The sequence below is a fragment of the Haliaeetus albicilla genome, chromosome 10, assembly GCF_947461875.1.
Source record: "Haliaeetus albicilla chromosome 10, bHalAlb1.1, whole genome shotgun sequence".
NCBI lineage: Eukaryota > Metazoa > Chordata > Aves > Accipitriformes > Accipitridae > Haliaeetus > Haliaeetus albicilla.
The window spans coordinates 12440026-12460168 of record NC_091492.1 but is presented as its reverse complement, the minus strand read 5'-3'; the positions used below and the strand labels follow the sequence as shown (position 1 = coordinate 12460168).

The 20143-nt window shown below is 37.9% G+C and overlaps 1 protein-coding gene across 4 annotated transcripts in view; it reads left to right on the top strand.

Annotated features, from left to right (window-relative positions):
- Window positions 1-3484: 3484 nt before the first annotated feature.
- DPY19L3 (dpy-19 like C-mannosyltransferase 3) overlaps window positions 3485-20143 on the top strand; it is a 40093-nt gene continuing 23434 nt past the window's right edge. For 2 of the 4 annotated variants that reach the window (XR_011326500.1, XM_069793521.1), the window contains exons 1-8: window positions 3485-3805; window positions 5372-5514; window positions 7019-7152; window positions 14661-14751; window positions 15608-15729; window positions 15930-16075; window positions 17773-17896; window positions 18710-18844. Coding sequence is in view for 3 of the 4 variants with exons in the window: in XM_069793521.1 (XP_069649622.1) it covers window positions 5412-5514; window positions 7019-7152; window positions 14661-14751; window positions 15608-15729; window positions 15930-16075; window positions 17773-17896; window positions 18710-18844 (855 nt within the window). In the remaining variant the exon portion in view is untranslated. Of the gene's footprint in view, window positions 3806-5371; window positions 5515-7018; window positions 7153-14660; window positions 14769-15607; window positions 15730-15929; window positions 16076-17772; window positions 17897-18709; window positions 18845-20143 lie in introns of all 4 variants that reach the window. The other 2 variants (XM_069793519.1, XM_069793520.1) reach the window with 2 other exon arrangements.

The following is a 20143-nucleotide window of genomic DNA, read 5'->3' as shown; positions in this document are numbered from 1 at the left end:
AGACACCTTCCCTCCTCACTAGTGCTGGCCAACCCAGAGTGGGGCTGCTGCTGCCAGCAGAAAGGGCTCTGTGCTTGCTAGTGAACATTGCAGCTTTTGGAGAAATGGGACTGGACACACAACTTGTTGGGATAGATCTACACTGACCTAATGTTTGATGATTGTAACATTCCTGGGAATGGAGCCCTGCCACACATCAGTGGGATTTGAATCACTCTGTCCTGTATCTTTGGCAAATATTTACAGTCAGAATTATTGCAGAAAAGTTAATGCACCGTGCTACTGTTCTTTTTTTGTCATCCCTTCTAGGCATATTTGGAAGAGAGCTGTCACACTGAGCCACTCAGAAAAGTGAAACACCATTAATACTGACATGACTTAGCTAGCTAAAAAAACTCAGAATTGGTAAAACTAAGATGCTTTTTGCCCAAAAGCAAAACTTCAGGCACCTGACAAACTTAAAAGTTGAAGTAAGAGATAACCTAGAAATTTGACATGCTTGCAGCACATCACATGGCTGCTGAACAGCAACTAAAAAGGTGGCAGCTTTAGACTCAAAGTTTACTTAAGCAGAACTTGAGTCCTCCTGTGTTTCTGGTTCACAGTAGCTCTTTCTACAGTATTGAATCCAAGAGAAAACACAAATGTAAATACCATAAAGAAATTGAATTTAAAGTTTCATTCAACCATTTCCTATACACTATGGGTTTGTAAATGTTTGACTTAACACTTGTTGGGATTATGGGTAACTTGATACTACCATTAAGACTTTGCTACCATACAATCTAGTTGGAACACAGTGAGCAACAAGAATATTGATAAATAATATCCTTTTGCTGCATTGGCAAGTATAAAGCCAGTGTTACGGTATTATTATAATAATACAGTATTACTGATCGCTTGCTACAGTTTGATGTATTTTAATTTACATTTTATAATACAATTTTCAGGGATTAGTATCAATCTAGAAGTTCTTTAGTTTTTCTGTATATCACATCTTAAAACATTAAATCTCATTATCAACAGACATGTTGCCTAACTAATACATTGTTTCAGTGAGAATATGTTGAATAATACTCTCAGGTGTATCTATCTCCCTCATGACATAGGATTTTTTTTTTGTTTTTACACTTACATTGCTCTAGTCCCTGGCAAAAAGAAGCAGTAAAGAACGCTGTAGTGTAATGCTTTCCAGCTATTACTGTATTTCAGGTGGTGTCCTTAGAATATTAGGCAAAACAGCACCAGATTCATCTTTTCTGAGTACTTCCAGACAGAGGATCAGGACAGAGGGTTTTTCTCCCACTCCATTTTTTTCTAGTGCTGTCCCCAAACACACACTGGAACAGGAAATATGACTTGTTAAAATATTATACAGAATTGGGAAAAAATGTGGGTTTTATTTTCCCTACTGTCTAATCTTATGCTATTTGAAACTTGAATAACAGGCATTAATATTTCAAAATGATAGCTATAGCTGATCAGGTATTCTAAAGTGACTTAAAAGTAACAGTTACTCTTAGATACATTAACCACTATGTAAGGCTATCTAATGCTTTTCTATTACACAAGCTGTTTTCAGTTCAGATAACACTATTTCACCGCGTAGATTGCATTAGTAGTTCATGAATGTCAGTAGAATTTGTACTGCCGGTAATCTGCAATCATTTCTGCAAAATGGAAAACTCTTCAACTGACCCTAGTAACTTATCACATACAAATGTATTACACATATGCACAGTTATCATAAAACACAGCAGAACTAAGACAACTGTTAATTCCCCCTCTTCCTAGTGCTGCTGCCTGTTGGCAACCATGCTACACAGCCTGTCATTTAGTTCAAGATACCCAAGTTTTGCTTCTACAGAGAACAGGCTTATAGTGGTCCCAAATGTATTGAACATGCGTAACTACCAGATTTCTAAAGCTCTTAAATGATTATGTTCTGCAACTTTTTGTTCTGTGTAGATTTCACTTTGCATTGGCCTCTTTACAGGTAGTGGATAAACAGAATTTCCATTGTAGGAAACATCTGCCACAGCATTGCCTTTCTTAGAAATTTAAGTACATTATCTGACTTCCTTTACACGAAAACATACACATGCTCAAGTTATTTTTTTCCTTTATTTACACTGTAAAATCACTTGTATGATCTCTGTACAGTATGTTCATTTTAACAAACACCTGACATGTATGATGTGGCAGTGATGCTATGAGTGATAAAAATGAGATAAATCTAATGCCCGTTGTAAAGCCCATAATTCTCCAGTTTCCATATTCTTAGTTTAAGCATTTCCCACAAATGTACCACCTGCCTTTTTGCTCAAAAAGATGAGTATGCCTAGTCTGTTTGTTGTAAGTTGGCTTATAGGAGAAATTTTTAACTATTTGGAGAGCTTAATCAGAGGAAGGAAGAAAAAATCATTGTTTGTTCTAAAAAATACTTAGGAAACATACTAAGTGTGCGAAGACAGATACTGAAAAATTTCCTGAATTCTAATGTCAATGGCTTCAAAGCTCGAATTACCAGGATGATTACTAGTTAACACAGTTTGCCTGGCATCCCTGAGCATGTTTTGCTATGAATTTCATGCCTCTTTTTGCTCAAAATACTGACTTTGCCAATGAACCACATTTGTGGAATGAAAAAGAAAAAAACGCAACTAACTATTGCCGGACTGTAAAATGGTGACGGAAAATCAACTGAATATTGAAAAACCAAACTCTATCCCTGCCTGTTCCACTGAATTTGTATGGATTACGTATTATTGGGAAATCCGCTTTCCGTGATAGGATCTGGGAGATGGCACGTTGGTAAAGGCTTCATAGGGAAACTTTTTTCCTACAATAACTATCTTTAAAGACACTGCAAACAAAATTTACAATAAAGAATTTACTCTAAGTGTAGGTTGTACCTCTCAAGTAGAATAAAGTCTGGTGTTACCGTTATCTTTCTGCTACAGCGATAAAGGTCTTCCCCCTTGCATGTCTATGCTGCGGTTGATCAAGAAATACAATGGAACTTACAAGGAACTGCATACAAAATACACCTCTCCTGTACAGGATTCCAATTTAAATTTAAAAAGTCACTTCACGTATTTCTGGAACTACATGTGTGTGGAAAAGAAACACTACGTCACTGTTTTAGAAAAGAATCCTCCACGCCGGTGTAAGGCCGGCGGGACCGCACCTCCCGCCCGGCGGACGGCAGACCGCTGCCGGGGGGGGCACATCCCGCTCTGCGGGCCCCAACCGCCCACCATCACCCCCGCCCGCCTGGCCGGCTGGATTTTCGCGGCCCGCCGCAAGCCCGCCTTTTGAAATGTGAACCCCTTAAAGCCCGTTCGGGGCGGGGAGGGCCGAGTTTGAGACCGGGGCGCTTTCCCCTGCCGACAACCTCGTCCCCGCCGTTACCTCTATTTTCGCGGCAGAGGAGAGCCGGGCGCGCCCGCCGAGCCCCAGGGAGGGAGGTGCCGCCCCGCGCCCCGCCGCAGGGCGCGGACAGGCCGCCCCACCCGCAGCCCGGCCCCGCTCCTCAGCCCGCCCCCTCCCCAAAGCCGGCAGCTCCTCCCCGCGCCGGCCTCCCCCGACCGCCGCCGGCGGCGGCCGACCTGCCCACCGCCGCGCCCCTGCCCGCGGCCGAGCCCGGCGCCCCGGCTGCCGCAGCCCCTCCGCTCCGCCTGGCGGGGACGGACAAAAGGCGCCGCGGCCGCGGCCGCCCCTTCCTCTCCTCTCGGCGGGCAGCGCCGGTAGGAGAAGCCGCCGCCCCGCTGCAGCTAACCCGCGGCCCTCGGAGCGCCGGCAGGTATCGGCCCCGCCGGGGGCGGGCGGGGGGGGGGGTGGTGCGGAGGGGAAGGGGAGGAGACGGGTGGACGGCGGAGCCGCCGCCAAGCAGGCCGCGCCGGGCCGCGCAGGCCGCGGCGAACCGCGCCTTCAGCGGCGGAAAGGCGGCGCTGTGTGGAGCTGCCCGCGCCCCGCGGGGCCCGCCCCGGCCGCCGGGGGAGCCGCGGCCCCAGGCCCGGCCCTCCTGCCTCCCGTTCCCGCTCTCGCCCAGCCCCGGGGGCCGCTTCCCTCCCCCCGAGGGCTCGCGGCGGCTCAGGCGCGCTCGTCCTCGGCCGCCCTCTGGCCTGTCCGGCGCGCTGCCCCGCCGCCACTGACGGCCTCCCCCTCGGGCTGCCCGTCGTGCCCCCCTCCCAGGCCCGGCCTGCAGCCGCAGAGCCTGCCGCCGCCCCAGGCCTCGCCTCGCCTGGCCTCACCTCAGGCAGCTGTGGGGACGGAGGCGGGACGCTCCCCTCCCGGCGCCCTGTCGAGGCTCTCCCCGCGTGTGCCGGCAAAAGCGTTCCCTTGGGCATGAGGCGTTGAGGAAAGCTGGCCGAGACTGGCAGTGCAAAGAAATAGCACGGTTATGATGACCATCTTGCCTGTATTAATTAATTGTCGGGTTTTCTACAAACCAGCTATTTAAGAACAACTCGGATACATGCTTGCATAGTCCCTCCGTGTGTTTTCCCGGGCATGCGGGAAGGAGGTGAAGCTAATCCACTGCAAAGGCTTTACAACAACGGAGTTGTGCGGTTGAGATGTATTTCTTGGAGCGTTACCATTACCAGTCAGTTACACCAGGGGTAACGCAAATATCAGTGTTCGCACTCTGGGAATGGTAGCAGATTTTTGCATTCAGGATGGGACGTCATTGATTTTCAAATGTAGAATGGCAGGTTGGAGCAGTTTTATGTATGGGCCATGCTCACAGAGCAGAGAGCACCTGGGAATTGATGGGGAGAACTAGCTGCTCTTCTTTTGGTTTTTTTTGTAATGTTCTCGAATTTTATGGTACTTTAATAGTATAAAACATCAAGGATTTTTTTAATGTTGTCTCTCTAGTCTTTTATAGCACATGTTCTCTGGCATCATTTTTGCATCTTACAGCCCCCTTTTTTGGGATTTCCTGAAAGCCAAGATTTAAACAACTGGCTTTCTATTTTAGGTGCCCAACTAAAATACCTTCCCTAAAAGGACTAATTTTTCTTTGAAGGGCTTACGCTTTTTTCAAAGAAGGGCAGCCTGGTGTGTATTTTGAGTCAAGGGCCAAAGGTGTCGGCAGTCAATGAAAACCTGGACAACAGTATGTAGCGTTGTGAACTTAAGCTTTACAAATTTAAGATAATGTTTTGTATACTTTCATCTGCACTCTGAGTTGTAACAGTTTAAAAAAATCTTGCATTTTTGTAAGATACACTTTTACGACAGTATCACTCTGTAAGTCAAAGTCTCCGAGGGCAGTAAAATATGGTTCTGTTTTCAGATATTTCATACAGTATTCAGTGAATGTTTGGGTAGGAAGATGCATTGCTTGTATGTGTCCATTTAGGAGTCAGACTGAAGAATAATGAATTAAAGTGACTGACATCATGACAACCATGAGACAGAGAAGGGTCGGAAAAGGCACGGAAGCGGATGACGATCAGCCTTCAGAGGAGAAGAATTTGAAGCCTGATGGGAAAATTCTGTCTGGTGGGTAAATGAAAAGTATTGTAACATTATGGCTTTTTAGTAGTGTGTAGCTTTTGGTCTTCTATCCTAAGCACAGGTTAGAACTAGGTATGTACCAAATACATTTTCATACTTGAATATCTATCACCAAAATTAATTGGATGAGACAGAGGGCATGCAGGTTACTGCATGTCAGTCTCGTCTTTATTTTAAAATCCTAACTTAAATTTGTGAGAAATTTTTTTTTTTTCAATTTAGTATCAGTGACACACTATCACATTTCATATAGTTATCTTAGGCCCTTGAACGAATCCCAGTTCAAATCATTAGTAACTTAAAAGGATTTCAAGACCTCTGATGAGTTGTAGTTAAATATAAGCAGATTGCACATGAAATCTGAATTTAACTGCAAACCCTTGCTTTTTGACTATAGGGCAGACTTGCTAAGTAAATTTAAAAGAGAGACATTAAGTATCTTAATTCGAGGATCTGTTTAAGTAATGAAATACTGACATTTTTGTTTGGAATTATCTCTTTAGAGTTGGCAAAGTTTGTTGGGTTTGGGTTTTTTTAATTAACTTATTTTAAGGGATGTTTTGATCTAAATTCCAAACGTTTCTATATGTGCAGTTTGGGTAGATGAAAGGAAAGTTACATTGTTGTTTCTACACAAGTACACTTAGGCTAAATACAAAATGGGAAAGTGATCATAGTTGTCATCCAGCCCAGCCCTCAGTTCCGTTGAATTGCGTATTTGGTACCCATTATGTAGATGACGCATACAGGATGAAATAGCCATTCCAAAGATATAATTCCAGATCACTAAGATTCATATTAAGCCCTATATCAACATTAAAAAAAACACCAAAACCTCTAAAAAAACAGGAATATAAGAGTACGATGAATCAATTGAGCCACCTAGAAATGCAACCTTTCTTTCCCATCATTCCATCTATAATCTTACTCTGATGTCAACAGGAGGTCATCTGCAATTCAAAGCATGACACCATTATCCAAGGCTGCTTTCGCTGCTGTTCAGTCTCTTTGTGGGTATTTAGTGAGACTTCTGAACCTTCAGTGTTGTTTTTTACAACTACTAAGCAAATCCCCAAAAACCAGGCAACAATTTTAAGATGTTAGAAGATTTTTATTTCTTACTTTGTAATCTGTCATCCTGTATTGCCTTAATTAAAAAAGGTGCCCTGGAGGGTATTCCAATTTAGATTTACAAATTAGATATGGTATTTATCTAGATTTGTATATGATCATGGTGTTTTTAAAATATAACTACATTTTACCAATTAAGGCACACCTTATTTCACTTTGCATGTAAATAAAATACTCTGAGTTTGCTATGTTAGAAAATGAAGAACACATCTCCATAAAGACCTCTTGAAACCATTTGTCCTGTTACCTACAGAATATAAACTGTAGTAGCACAGGCAATGTATAAATGAGTTTCCAAAATTCCTTTAAGCTGAATTAGGTGTTTCACAATTACAGAGTGAAATATTTGTCTTCTAAGGTCATACAGGTGGAAAGCTGTGGAATATACTCTCAATAACTGTTGGTGGAATTGTTGCCATCTCTCTTGGACTTCTTACTTCTGTTTATGTTGCTACACTGCATGAAAATGACCTGTGGTTTTCCAATATTAAGGTAACAGTATTTTTCATAGTTTCATCAGTGCTTTCATAGGGCATTAATATGAGTGTTAGTTGAAATTTCGTTTATTTATATATTTGTCTTGTAACTTGCTCAAAATTATCGAATATTTCATTTTTTAACATTTAATTTAAAAAAAGCTGTGCTTCCCTTCCCACCATTTTTAAATATATGATCATTTCTATAAATAACTTTCCCCAATTTTTCTCTAAAAGCATTGCTACACAGCTCTTGCTTGAGTTGTAGCTATGGTTCTTCCAATCATTGATCATTATCTAGAATAGAATTTCAACAATCTACTATATGTTGCTCTATCATCATCTTTCTTTTATCCAAAACAATCCAAAACCAAACAAAAAACAGTTAAACAATATGCAAAATCTTGGCATGCAGTTCGTTAATTGTATTTATACTGTGATTTTGTAATACAGTTTAGGCACAGTCTCTTAACATTATATAAAATTAGTATTGAATAGTATCCTAAATGTGCAAACCTCAAAACATATTTCAGACATTCACCAATGTAAAACCAACCTCTATACTGTAGGAGAATTTTCATTCCTAAGATCCAGGACTGACTAGTTTTTTCCTAGAATTATAGCATGGGAAAATAATGCAGCTGTACACATATCTAAATTTAACCAGAGAAAAGAAACAGGTGAGTCATTTTCCTTTTAGATGCCTAAAATTCACTCTGTTAGGTCTTTGTATTACATTATTCAAGAGCACATATATTTAATTGGAATACTTACATTGCTACATGTTCTTTCTGGTACTACGCACTTTTTCTGTCCGAGAAACATTTACATACCTGTAATAAAAATAGTTGGCATTAAGTGAAACAATTGCTGTTGTATTATACATATAATACTGTTTTGTACTCACTGTCATCTTCCTTTGAATATATAGATAGATCGTACATATATTGAAGGTACACCTTAAGTTTGCCTTTTCCTTCTGAAAGCAAGTGTTGATTCATTCCATGGGTATTGTATATTTCAAAGTACAAACAGGCATGGACTTGTGGCAATGTATGAACATAACAATACAGCATTTTTATTCTGTTGAACTGATACAGAGGGACACAAAGCTCACTGAGAAAAGCAAGTCTGTAGTTGCAATTAAGTTGCCCCCCGATGAATGAAATGCTCATCTTACTTGATAATTATTGTTTTCATTTTAAGTACACTACAATGCCATTAGATATCAAAACTGAAATAAACCCCTCTGGATACTTCTAGTCTGGATTCTGTTCTCTGTAGCTCTCATTTCATCCTAAGAAGTTGATACGATAACTAGTAACATTGGAACATGAGCAATTTCAGCCAATTTGATGGAAAGATTCTAAAAAGCATTAAGTTCATCTACCAGCAGGTTAAAAGAGAAAGAGATGCAGATATTCTCTGATCTCACATTATACCTTCTTCAGTAAGATGTTAACTCCACCAGACAATGCATGTGGCTACAGTGCTGATTTTAAACTGAAAACAACAGGAAAAGCTTTAATGAGATTTCATATATTATTAGAGATAAAATAACCAGTTGTAACACAGAGCCAAAAGTGATCAGGATTCATACATACTCTGACTTTTTGGAGCTATGAGTGTATACTGTTTGTGTTTTGCATGTATGCGCTCTCAATTTACGCTATTTCTAAGGATATCTTCCCAAATAGAAGGCTATAGCTCTAACTTGATTGATCAGACAAATGCAACTTATTTTGTAAACACTTACGTGCCAAGCAAAATTCAAAGGTACTTTTAAAGGTTTGTTCTCAAATTGCTTATTACAGCTTGAGACCTGTCCTGGTTTCAGCTGGGATAGAGTTAATTGTCTTCCTAGTACCTGGTCAGGTGCTATGTTTTGAGTTAGGTATGTGAAGAATGTTGATAACACTGATGTTTTCAGTTGTTGCTAAGTAGTGTTTAGACTAAAGTCAAGGTATTTCAGCTTCTCATGCCCAGCCAGTGAGAAAGCTGGAGGGGCACAAGAAGTTGGCACAGGACAGCCAGGGCAGCTGACCCAAACTGGCCAACAGGGTATTCCATACCATGGGACGTCCCATTTAGTATAGGAACTGGGAAGTGGGGGCGGGGAATCACTGCTCGGGCACAGACTGGGTGTCAATCGGCAGGTGGTGAGCAATTGCCCTGCGCATCATTTGTACATTCCAATCATTTTATTACTACTGTTGTCATTTTGTTAGTGTTACCATTATCATTATTAGTTTCTTCTTTTCTGTTCTATTCAACCGTTCTTATCTCAACCCACGGGTTTTGCTTCTTTTCCCGATTTTCTCCCCCATCCCACTGGATGGGGGGGGAGTGAGTGAGCGGCTGCGTGGTGCTTAGTTGCTGGCTGGGGTTAAACCACAACAAGACCAAACAGGTAGTATCCCCTGCACTTCATTTGCAAATACAAAGAATGTTGGCGATGAGTCAAGTCTGATCAAATTTTCTGCAATTCTCTGCCAAGTCAGAACTGACTGTGCTCTCACTTTGATTAACACAAAGCTTTCTCAGGTTTTACTGTTAACTTGAAAAATACAGTCTAGGCTTGTTTTCCTGCCGGTATACATATCAGAGCATCATAAGTGAGATAAGCAAGATAAGAAATCTAAACTGTATATTTTGATACATTCTCTCTTAACTAAGCAGAGAAAGAATACATGAGAATATACGTGGATGAGATAAAGTTTAAAGAAAACACTGTTTTATGAGTAGTGTGTGAAGAGAAGACTGCATGTGAAGAGCCTGTGAAATTTCCTTTGAAGCTGAGATGGGAAGGTTCATCCTTACATCTATAAAACAGTATATAGACATCTCTGTGCCTATATGTATGAGTGGACATTGTAGTATCTCTAGATGTATGTACATGTTTTCCAGCATTTCTGAACTGGCTAGTCTTATAATTACAGCACATACCATATACTAATAAAAGACAAGAATAAAATACACTATGGTACAATCTGAGATCCTCAAAAATTATGTTGAAAATAAATGGAAAATTTGCTCTTTTTTTTTCTAACATTGTATAGTTTTCTGAAAATTTTGAAGGAGAAAGTTTTATTTTGATGCGTACCCCAGCCCTAATTCTCAGAATGGAGGACTGTAGTCTAATCTTTGGCACACAATTATTGCATGCCTTGCTTAATGAAGTGCAGAGGTTATTTAGTTTTATTTTATTTTTATTAAACATTACATATAGAAGAAATGGAAGCAATGCTAATACACATTCAGTGTTTCATTAACCCCCATACCTATGAAACATAGTAACTTCAGTTACTCTGAATTGGCTGTAAACAGCACAAATTTGGGGATTTTATGTTACTGAACTCTGACATAAAAATTATTTAACAACGTATTACCCCCTGAACTTTTCCTTTCTTCCAATAAGCTACAGTTATTCAGATAGTAAGAATTCATACTCAAAAGGGTATGTATGGCTACTAAATTAATATAGTGAGATGTAATGGGAGGCTTGCCATTTTTGTACCTGAAGGTACCTTTCTCTTTGTACATCAGAAGGAGGTCTGCAGTGTTTATCTGACACTTTTGCACTAACCTAGACAGAGGTTTTTACATACACCATTTAGGTACAAAAGGTGGAATTTTTGTTCTGAAGACCCCATTGATATATGAACATCACGATTGCTTAGTTACAAAATTGTGCAGTTTGCCAATTGTATGCAACCCTAAAAATTAAGAGAGTTCATTATGCAAAGTCATGATTCTTGACTTCTAAGTAATGGAAGTCACAACTTGCACATACACTTCTAGTGATTACCTTTCTGTAATTTCAATTGCAATTTGTAGAAAGCCAGTTCAGTTCTGGGTGTCTTCCAGCAATGGTTCACCCAGCTAGAAAAACTGTTCTGTGGTTGTTATACTGTTTTCTTCTATTTTGAATATGGCTTTCAACAGTGCATTGATTTCAGCTGCTGTATTATGTGTGAATCTTGTTCTTATTTGCTAATAAATTTGCCAGCTATTATAAATCCATGGTCATTGGAGAAAGATGTAATACTGTTTCCTTATCAGAAAAACTGAAAATGCAGATCTGGAAGAGTGGTTTATGCTAGGAAAGAGGTACATGATTGGTATTCTTTTTTTTTATTCCAAGACCTCCTGAAAGAACTATGAAAAAAAATGAGTACGGAATACTGTGTCACATAGTCAGAAGCTGTGTTTGTGTATGCTTCCAGCAGGGATCACAGAAGGTTATAATCCCTTACCTTGACCACACAATTTTGAGGAAAAGAGTTTGAATCTCTTCTCATATGCATTAAACCAACAAAGATTTCTGTTTATAATGGTGACAGCCAAAACAGATTCCTTAGCCAAAAATTATTTCTCAAGTTTTCTGAAAACTTATTACACTGCACATATAAAACAGCTGGTCTATATTCAGTAATTTTCAATAGCAGTTTAGTGACTACTCCTCAAGTATAGTATCTTTTCAGAACAGGATCTGCTATGAAAATAACAAAATGGGGGGCAGGGGGAGAATTGCATCACCTCTTCTGTCAGCTGTTGTATTGCTTGTTCAAATGCAAACTCTGAAGAAACCTTGAGCAGGAATGAGTCAAGGCCACGTAGCAAATTAATACTGTAACACAAACAGGTAAACTTCAGAGCTTCCATTTGTTCATCATCACTTCTGAGTAAGCATTTAGACTACTGTTACTGAATTTTCCTTTAGTAAAATTGCTGCTTGCAAGAAGTCAGGAATAAAAATATCAAATTTTAAATCTTTCAGACATGCAGGATAAGAATCCTGGGATTCCTTCTCTGAAGTGCTTATATTCTCCCTTTTTACATTTTGAATATAAAAGAAAGATGAAAAAAGGTGGGGAAACGGGTAGCCAGCTAATTAGAACTCTACAAAGTGAATGCGTAAGCTGTAAAAAGAAGGGCAATCCATTTTGGTGGTGTTTTTGCAAAGAAGTACCTGTCGAGTAGTTACAGGTACTTTTACTCCGGATCAAAAGTCTGATCTGAGTAGGAACCACGCCATTCTAAAAGATGGGCATGAGGTTAACCAGCAAGGAGACCATGCACAGGTATTAAATATGTTTGCTGAAGGCATGATTCACAACCAGGAACACTGATAGCAGCTGTGTATTGAGTTTCCATTTGTATGGTTGAGACTATTTTCAAATCTTTCTGATCTTAAATTGAACAACTAAAAATTATTTTCAATTACACAGATTGTGCTTTAGCTTTGTCAAAAAAGAAGAGTAATTGGAACTTTGCTTATGCTCTTTATAGAAAAACTCAACTCAGACTTTGCTTGCTCAGTATTCTGAATGACTTGGTTAAGAGATTGAGGAAACCTATTTTTTGCACTGCCCTTGAGAGGAAAAGTCCGTTGTATTTTGTTTTGAATGCTTAATATTGTTAGGATACAATTGCATAAATTGAAATCATATGCAACTATATGTATCCTGGAGGATAGTGTTCTTTTTTTTTTTCCTTGGAACAGTGGTAACTTCTTTGTTAAACACTCACAAATTTAATATCCAGAAAGATAAACATGTGCTTTTATAATGCTTACCCATAAGTCTGTATGTTTTTATTGACATGGAATACTAGGAAAACTATAAACTGCTGTAGAACTGGAAAAGTATTGTGAGTGAATAAAACAGATGTTATCTTAGCATGAAACAGATGTAAAACTCACTAGTGTTTGTCTCATAAAATATAGCATTTGGTTGAATACAGCTGGTGCCAGGATTACAAATTAATCATGTTTGAATGCATTTTTGCTGATTAGATCCCCCTCTGTGACTACTGTCTCCCCCTTAATAAATTCCAAATGTTAGCATTCCTTCTTTTTTCTTTTTTTTTTTGTATGAGCCCTGAGAATCAGCCACTTTTTAGTATTAGAAAACTTTTCAGTAGTGATGAATTTGAAACTAGAGCTCGTTCAAAATCCAGCTTTCTCATTTTGCTAAGTGTGTGGCTTTTGGTATTTAGTGCCAATGTCAGTTTCTTCTGCTGGTATTATCATGATTTGTATGTTGTAGAGCAGCTGGAGAGTTTAATTGTGAACTTACATTGAATCAGATGCATTTTTTATGTGTTGATTTTTCTCAGACCAGAACTAATATTGGTTTAGTTTGTCAACAGTTGACTTAAATAAAACACATGTTTAGAGATAAGATTCTATACTGGGCAGTAGAGGAGGGAGGAACATGATTTTTTATCTAGCTTTATGTTAGCTCTGAAATAGTATTGATTCTGTTCCAGCAAAAGAGATGGGACTGTATAAGAAAGATGAAAGGCTTGGGATTCTGTGCAAGGTTGCATTAACCAGAATGGCATTCATAAAAATATCAGAAAACAGTAACATTGTTATTTCAGTAATGTTCTTTTGTAAAGAAAGCTGAATTAATAAGATTATCTTTAGAAATCTCACTTAAATTTCTTAATGACTTGCTTGCATCACATACAGGAATCTCATTGGATTTTCAAATCTGGTTAGAAATGTTTTCTAATTTACTGCTTATCAGAGATATTTGCTGGCATGTTTTTATATAAACTACTAAAAAGATCACTAATAATAAAACAGTTTTGTACAAGACGCGTATTATTTCTCTTCAAATTGCTTGTTCATGCAGTCTTATTTTGTTTAAGTGTGGTCGCCCAAGGCTCTGAATTTGTTAAATTTCATTAGGTCTTCACAACTAATGAGTTAACAAAAGGAGGTGAATTCCAAAGCAAAGATCCTGTACTGAGAGCAGTTTTCTCTAGGAGAGCTTTCATATCTCACTAGACTCCACATGCTGCAATATCAGCCAGGAAAGAGGCACAGTTTGAAGTGTACCTAGTTTAAATAATTTGAACATTTTTAAATTAAAAATAATAACTTTAACTACAGCTAAAAAAAGGTAAATAATCGCCTTTCCTTTAATCTATAATTGAAGTATGAAAGTGATGAACAGCTGGCTTCCTCCAAGAAACAGCATTTAACAAGTGGGAAGCAGCATATCCTGCCAGCTGAAATCTCAGAGTAGCTGAGAGTAGCATTATGGTGCAGTCCCAAGTATAGCACACTGAATTAATTGAGCCTTAAGGTGGTAAAGCCATGGAACACTATGGGATATCTACATCTGGAAGAAAAGGTTAAATACATGGAGCAAGCATATGCAGTTTTAAAGTCCAGCTGTTGGCCACTGCGCCTATCTAAACATTGAATATCACCAAAAAAATAGTAAAAGATCAAAAATGTTTCTGAACAGCATATCAGAATCACGAAAGGCATATACGTTTCCCCAGTTCACAGAGGCATTGACACCTCAGCCATTTGCCTCTCACCCTAATTTGTCCATGTAGTTTACCTTTACTTGAACTAAGTTGCATAGAATGCACTAACTCAAAGATTCAAGCCACTGTATGGGTCAGTTTCCCTGGTGCAGCAAGAATTTCAGTTGAAGGCAGCTTCCTATGATTGTGAAAAGCAAATGGAAAGTGAATTTACTATTGAACTTTCACTTGCAGGAGGTCGAAAGAGAAATTTCATTCAGAACAGAATGTGGACTTTATTATTCCTACTACAAACAAATGATTCAGGCTGCTTCCATCCAGCAAGGTATTGTAAACTGTAAAGTAAGTTTTACTTTGTGTTGCCAGCTGACTATTTTTAATATTTTTTTCAAATATAATTGAGAACAAGGAATACCATAACTGTGAAAGATAGTGTAACTGTTGTACTGGAGACAGATTTATTCTGTTCATATGCCAGGGAGCCACTAAATTACGAACATAATAAATTTCACAGTGATACATTGGTTTCTGTGCCACACCTTCACATTCTGATGAAGGCAATCACTTTGAGGGACAACTCTCATATCTGTTAAGGTTTCAACCTTGCTGGTTTATTCAGTATATTACTTTCATTTTTATTCTTCCCTTGTTCAATTTGAATTATGAACTATTTGTGGGAAGGGGCAATTTTTTTGCTATATGCCCAGACAGTAAATGACACAATGAGCAGCTTCCAAGAAAGTCATATATGATGATGGGGTTTTCTGTGACAGTCTCATGTTTCCTAGATACTTAACTATTGCTCCCTAGCAATTTTGCTTATACTACACATTTGTCGATATTAACATCACCTGTGTTCAAAGTAGTGACAAGAATGGTTCTCAAGATCCAGTGTGTACCACAGATTCTATGCTAGGAATGTAAGTGTAAAAATAAATGTTTTATTCATTACTAAATACATAGTACTTGAATTAGCACTCTGAGCCACATTTGAAGCAGGGAAACTGAAGACCTCAGAAGGTCATGTTGATTCAGAGGTAATGTGATCTGAATCCTTGACTCCAAGCTTGCAGTTTTTGATGAGACATCCTAAAATACCTTTGAAAAAGTTATTCACTGTTCAAATGAAGATGGAGGGGGAAAATGACAATCTCCTATTTCAATTTCTTTTTATCGTTAAGGTTTACATGGTTTAGTATATGACAATAAAACTGAATCTGTGAGGACAATTAACATACTTGAAAGAATGAATGTTTACCAGGAGGTGTTTCTCAGCATTCTGTATAGGATTCTTCCAATTCAGGTAGGCATTTATTTATGGCTTTAGATTGTAAGTGCATTATGAAGATTGCGCAGTGAACCATAGCTCCCCTTTTTAGTTATTTTCTAATTAGAAATATTCCTGATACCTTTTTAATTTGTAAAAGCAAAACCTAATTCATATTAAGTGTAATCCCCCCCATGCGTGTTTTATGTCAACATCAGTATTCTTGTGTTTTACAGCAATACCTAGAGCCCGTTTATTTTTATATCTACACTTTGTTTGGACTTCAGGCAGTTTATGTCATTGCTCTGTATGTAACAAGCTGGCTTCTTAGTGGAACGTGGCTTTCAGGGTTGTTGGCAGCTTGCTGGTATATTACAAACAGGTAAGTGAGATTAAACATTTGATCTTTCTAAAATTGTACCTTATGTCAAAGGTAAGGCATTAAACCTTCAAATGCGTGATTAATTGGACAAAAAATTAAACTATAAGGCCTTTCTCCAGATTAGCCAGAAAATGGAAAAAAAAATGTTTAAATAATACAAAATAATTAGCAAATAATCATAAATGAGCTGACATAGCAGACTAGAATTTTAAAGTTTCAAGAAGTTTGAGTAGAAAATTTTGGCTTAAATCGTTCTCTGAAAGTGGACTACATCTTTCAGATGTGTCTGGATCTACAGATGATGCACCCTGTCTTCTCCAGCCTAGGATCCCTTAGATGTTAAAGACACCTGCATATATGCCCTTCAGGTCTCCTCACTGCCCCACACCCAACCTCCAGGGATTCCTTCAACAACCTAAGATCATCAGAAGTTCAGCTTCTCTGGTCCCTTTTTCCTGTAGACATCTCCTGCACTAAGACTCACAGAAAAAAGATGGTAATTGAGCTGTTCTAGTGCTTTATCACTTGAAGAATTCTCAGTTTGGAGAGAAAAATTGGAAGAACTGGCTTCAGGCCAGCAGTAAGCTGCTGGCATGAAGCTAAGACTCATGATATAGGCTGTTATCTGTAACTTAAGAAGATAAAAGTACCGTGTCAGTTCTATCAAAACTGTTTGATATGTTAATCAGCAGCTGTAAAGAACTTGATCTGCAAGCGTGTCCCTTACAGAATAATTAGAGGTATATAGTGGTAAACTGTTTCTTTCTCCTAAGATAAAAGGAATTAAAAAATACATGCAATGTGCAATAGTTAACGTTTATTTCATGAGGTCATCTTTTCCATGTACAGAATATTTGGAGCAGATTTGTTTTGTCCATCTTTCTAATAATTCATGGTCAATGGATGCTTGTTATCCTTTATGCAAATAGACTAAGTACATGGAATTGATTTGGATAATGACTTTCTGTCCAGCTGAAGTACATCTGAGGCTGCTGAGTAGCTCCATTTTAGAAGTTTTCTTCATCCAGCTAAGCATGTCTTAGATATGTTGCTTACTTTCCTTTTTAGCACACATTTTCTCTACACAATAAAAAAGGGAAGTATTTTTTTGGTTTTGACTTTCAATTCTGGTTTTGTAAATGTCTGCACTTTGAGGAACTTTTACTAACTTCCATAACATGCGTTTTATGTTAGAACATTCAAAAAATGACCAGAAGTTCCTACCCAGTTTAGTGGTATTCAAATCCAATGCACTGGGATCACAGTGAATAAAGTGATACCTCTTTATTCTTACATGTGCTTTTTGTAAACCAAAAAAATGAATTAAAATTACCTGTGGTGTGAAAACTCCACATGCTCTATTTTGGGAGTGGTTTTGTTTGGGGGTTTGTTTGTTCATTTTTAAATTACCCAAGCTGTGCTTCGTAAGTAAGATTTAATCCATAGTATAAGTTTTTTAACAGTATGTGAAGCTAAAGTACAACATTTGAGGTACAGAAACAGTGGATGACTTGCAGAACCTTCATAATGATGTTTTTTCAGAGCCCGGCATGTTGAAGGAACTAGAGTGTGGAGCTGCCATTTTTATCAATAAGTAGTTAAGAAACCACAAAGGTGCCTGTCATTGCAACCTCTCTGTCACCAAGCTGGTGTTCTATTTGTTTTAATTTTATGAAACTCTTATTTGTTTTGTACAGAATAGATACTACAAGAGTAGAATTCACCATTCCTTTAAGAGAGAACTGGGCACTACCATTCTTTGCTGTTCAGATAGCAGCCATCACATACCTAGTCAGAACTCATTTACAGCCTGTTCAAGAAGTGAGTATTTCTAATAAGTATGAAACAGTAAAATTAGTGTCAGAAAACTGTCTATAAAACTTAGGACAAAATACTTAATAAGCATTTATAGCAGTGGATATATACACACAAATCACTTATAATGTTGAAAACATTAATCACATGAACCCTCTGTTAATTTAAATGTAGTTGAAATACAAAGGAATACATATGCTCAGCACGGAAAAATAAAAAGGTAAGCTCTAAAGAGTACAAGACAACAGTACTGCATATTTAAGAACATAAGAGACTAACACAAAGTGGGCAGGAGAAAAGCTTGTAAAGCACAAGGATTAAAGATTTTCTCTTGATTTCATTTGTTTTACAAATATAGAAGGTTGTCTTGATCTGCAAGAATAAAAGCAAATTAGTGATACAGTTTCTTTGACAAACAGTTGTTAAGTCATTACTCCTCAATTTGTTCAAATACCTGCTATGTATAGCATAGTAGAACACGTATTGCATGTTAATCTATGGGCTGAAACTATTTGGGATCTCACCATTTTCTTGCAAGTGGTATTACAATGATAAAATACAGGCATAAATACAAGAATGTGTAATTCTAAAAAAAAAATGTTCATTATCCTCCAAGCAGTTTTTGCAGTTAGAAAACTCATATTAATGTTTTTAAAAATGGATTTAAAATAAAATGAAATTAAGGTGAGTTTTGGTTGGTTTTGTTGTGGGTTTTTTTTGTTTGGTTTTGGGGTTTTGTTTGTTTGTTTGGGTTTTTTGGGTTTGTTTTTTAATGAAGCAAACTATAAAGTTAAATAAGACTTCTTTCACTCCTTCCAGAGATTGACACTTATGGCTGTATTCATAGCAACGTTTCTCTTTAGCCTGACTTGGCAATTTAATCAGTTTATGATGCTGATACAAGCATTGGCATTATTCATACTGGACTGTTTTGACATGCTTCCCACAGCAAAGGTAAGATCATGTTTGGAAATAACCAAACTTTTTTTCTCTTTTATCATAAAGCTAACAATTTTGGAGGTATTTTACTAACCAGTGGCCTGGATGCCCAAAGTAATACAGATTACACATTGTGCTGCTTTGTGCTTTTAAGTAATCACAGTGTATATACTGCAAGTGTAAACATGAATAATCAAAACACCACCATTTCTGATTTTTTTTCAGCTGATTTTATTTCACTTTACGAAATTCACTTCAATTGTTTAATTTTTGTCTAGTTTTGTTTAGATACAGGTATGTTTTGACACTGTTAAGGGATTGCTTTTAAACACCATCATAACAGTTCATCTAATACTACAGCTTAAGCATGTCCTCTGGAAGTGGCCAGAGAAAGAAAACAATGTAGCACGGGAAATCCTTGTCTAAGCTGAAGTCCTAACAATGTATGAATTTTGCCTCAAGTATTGTGCATCCTTGTTTGAAAGTTAGATGTAGGAACTGTACCATAAAGAGAAGGAAGAAGATAGACCAGATTCCTCATGAGAAGCAGTTATCTTTTGTAAATTGAAATTCACCACAAAATAACAACATTGTCACTGCTATGTTGCTGAACTGAATGAGCCAAAAAAGTAAAACAAGTGTTACTAAGAAGGTAAGGGATCATTTACAGTCAATCTTAGGAAATAGAAATATACTGTAGAAGATGTAACATTGTCTTTGAATTTAATATCAGTGTGAAATTCTATGGAGATAGTTTTTAGCCCTTGTAAAAGCTTACAATAGTTGAAAAAGGTTCTAACTTTCCTTTAAGGAAGTTTACGGTAGGATGAAGATTAATTCATGTTAATTTCATTTTAATTTTGAAGCAGACTGGAATATTAGTGATTGTATTAATTTAACTGAAAATTAGTATGGTGGCTGCATATCAAAATAAATGTGGTTTATTTAACAGTTTCTAAACTCTTCATTGTATGTGTAAATGTAAGCTGAAGTTAGTAATTTATGTGACTAATCAGCTACCTTCAAAGTTGGCAAATTACCAACTTCATCCTGAATTATACTAAAATGGACTTACTGCACCACTCTTATTGCATATTAATTTTCCAAAAAGTGCTACTTAAAACTGTTGCAGTTTGTTGGGCCATTTGATACTGACTTACACCACTGCTGTAACACAAGACTAAATTCAAGATCTGTGTGTCAGGTAAAATTTATGTTTTGGTACCACTGCATCAGAAAATCAGCTGGTCTTTAGTGTTTGCATTCTGTTGAACATTTATAATAGTTTAGCATAGCTCAAAAAGGACTTTACTA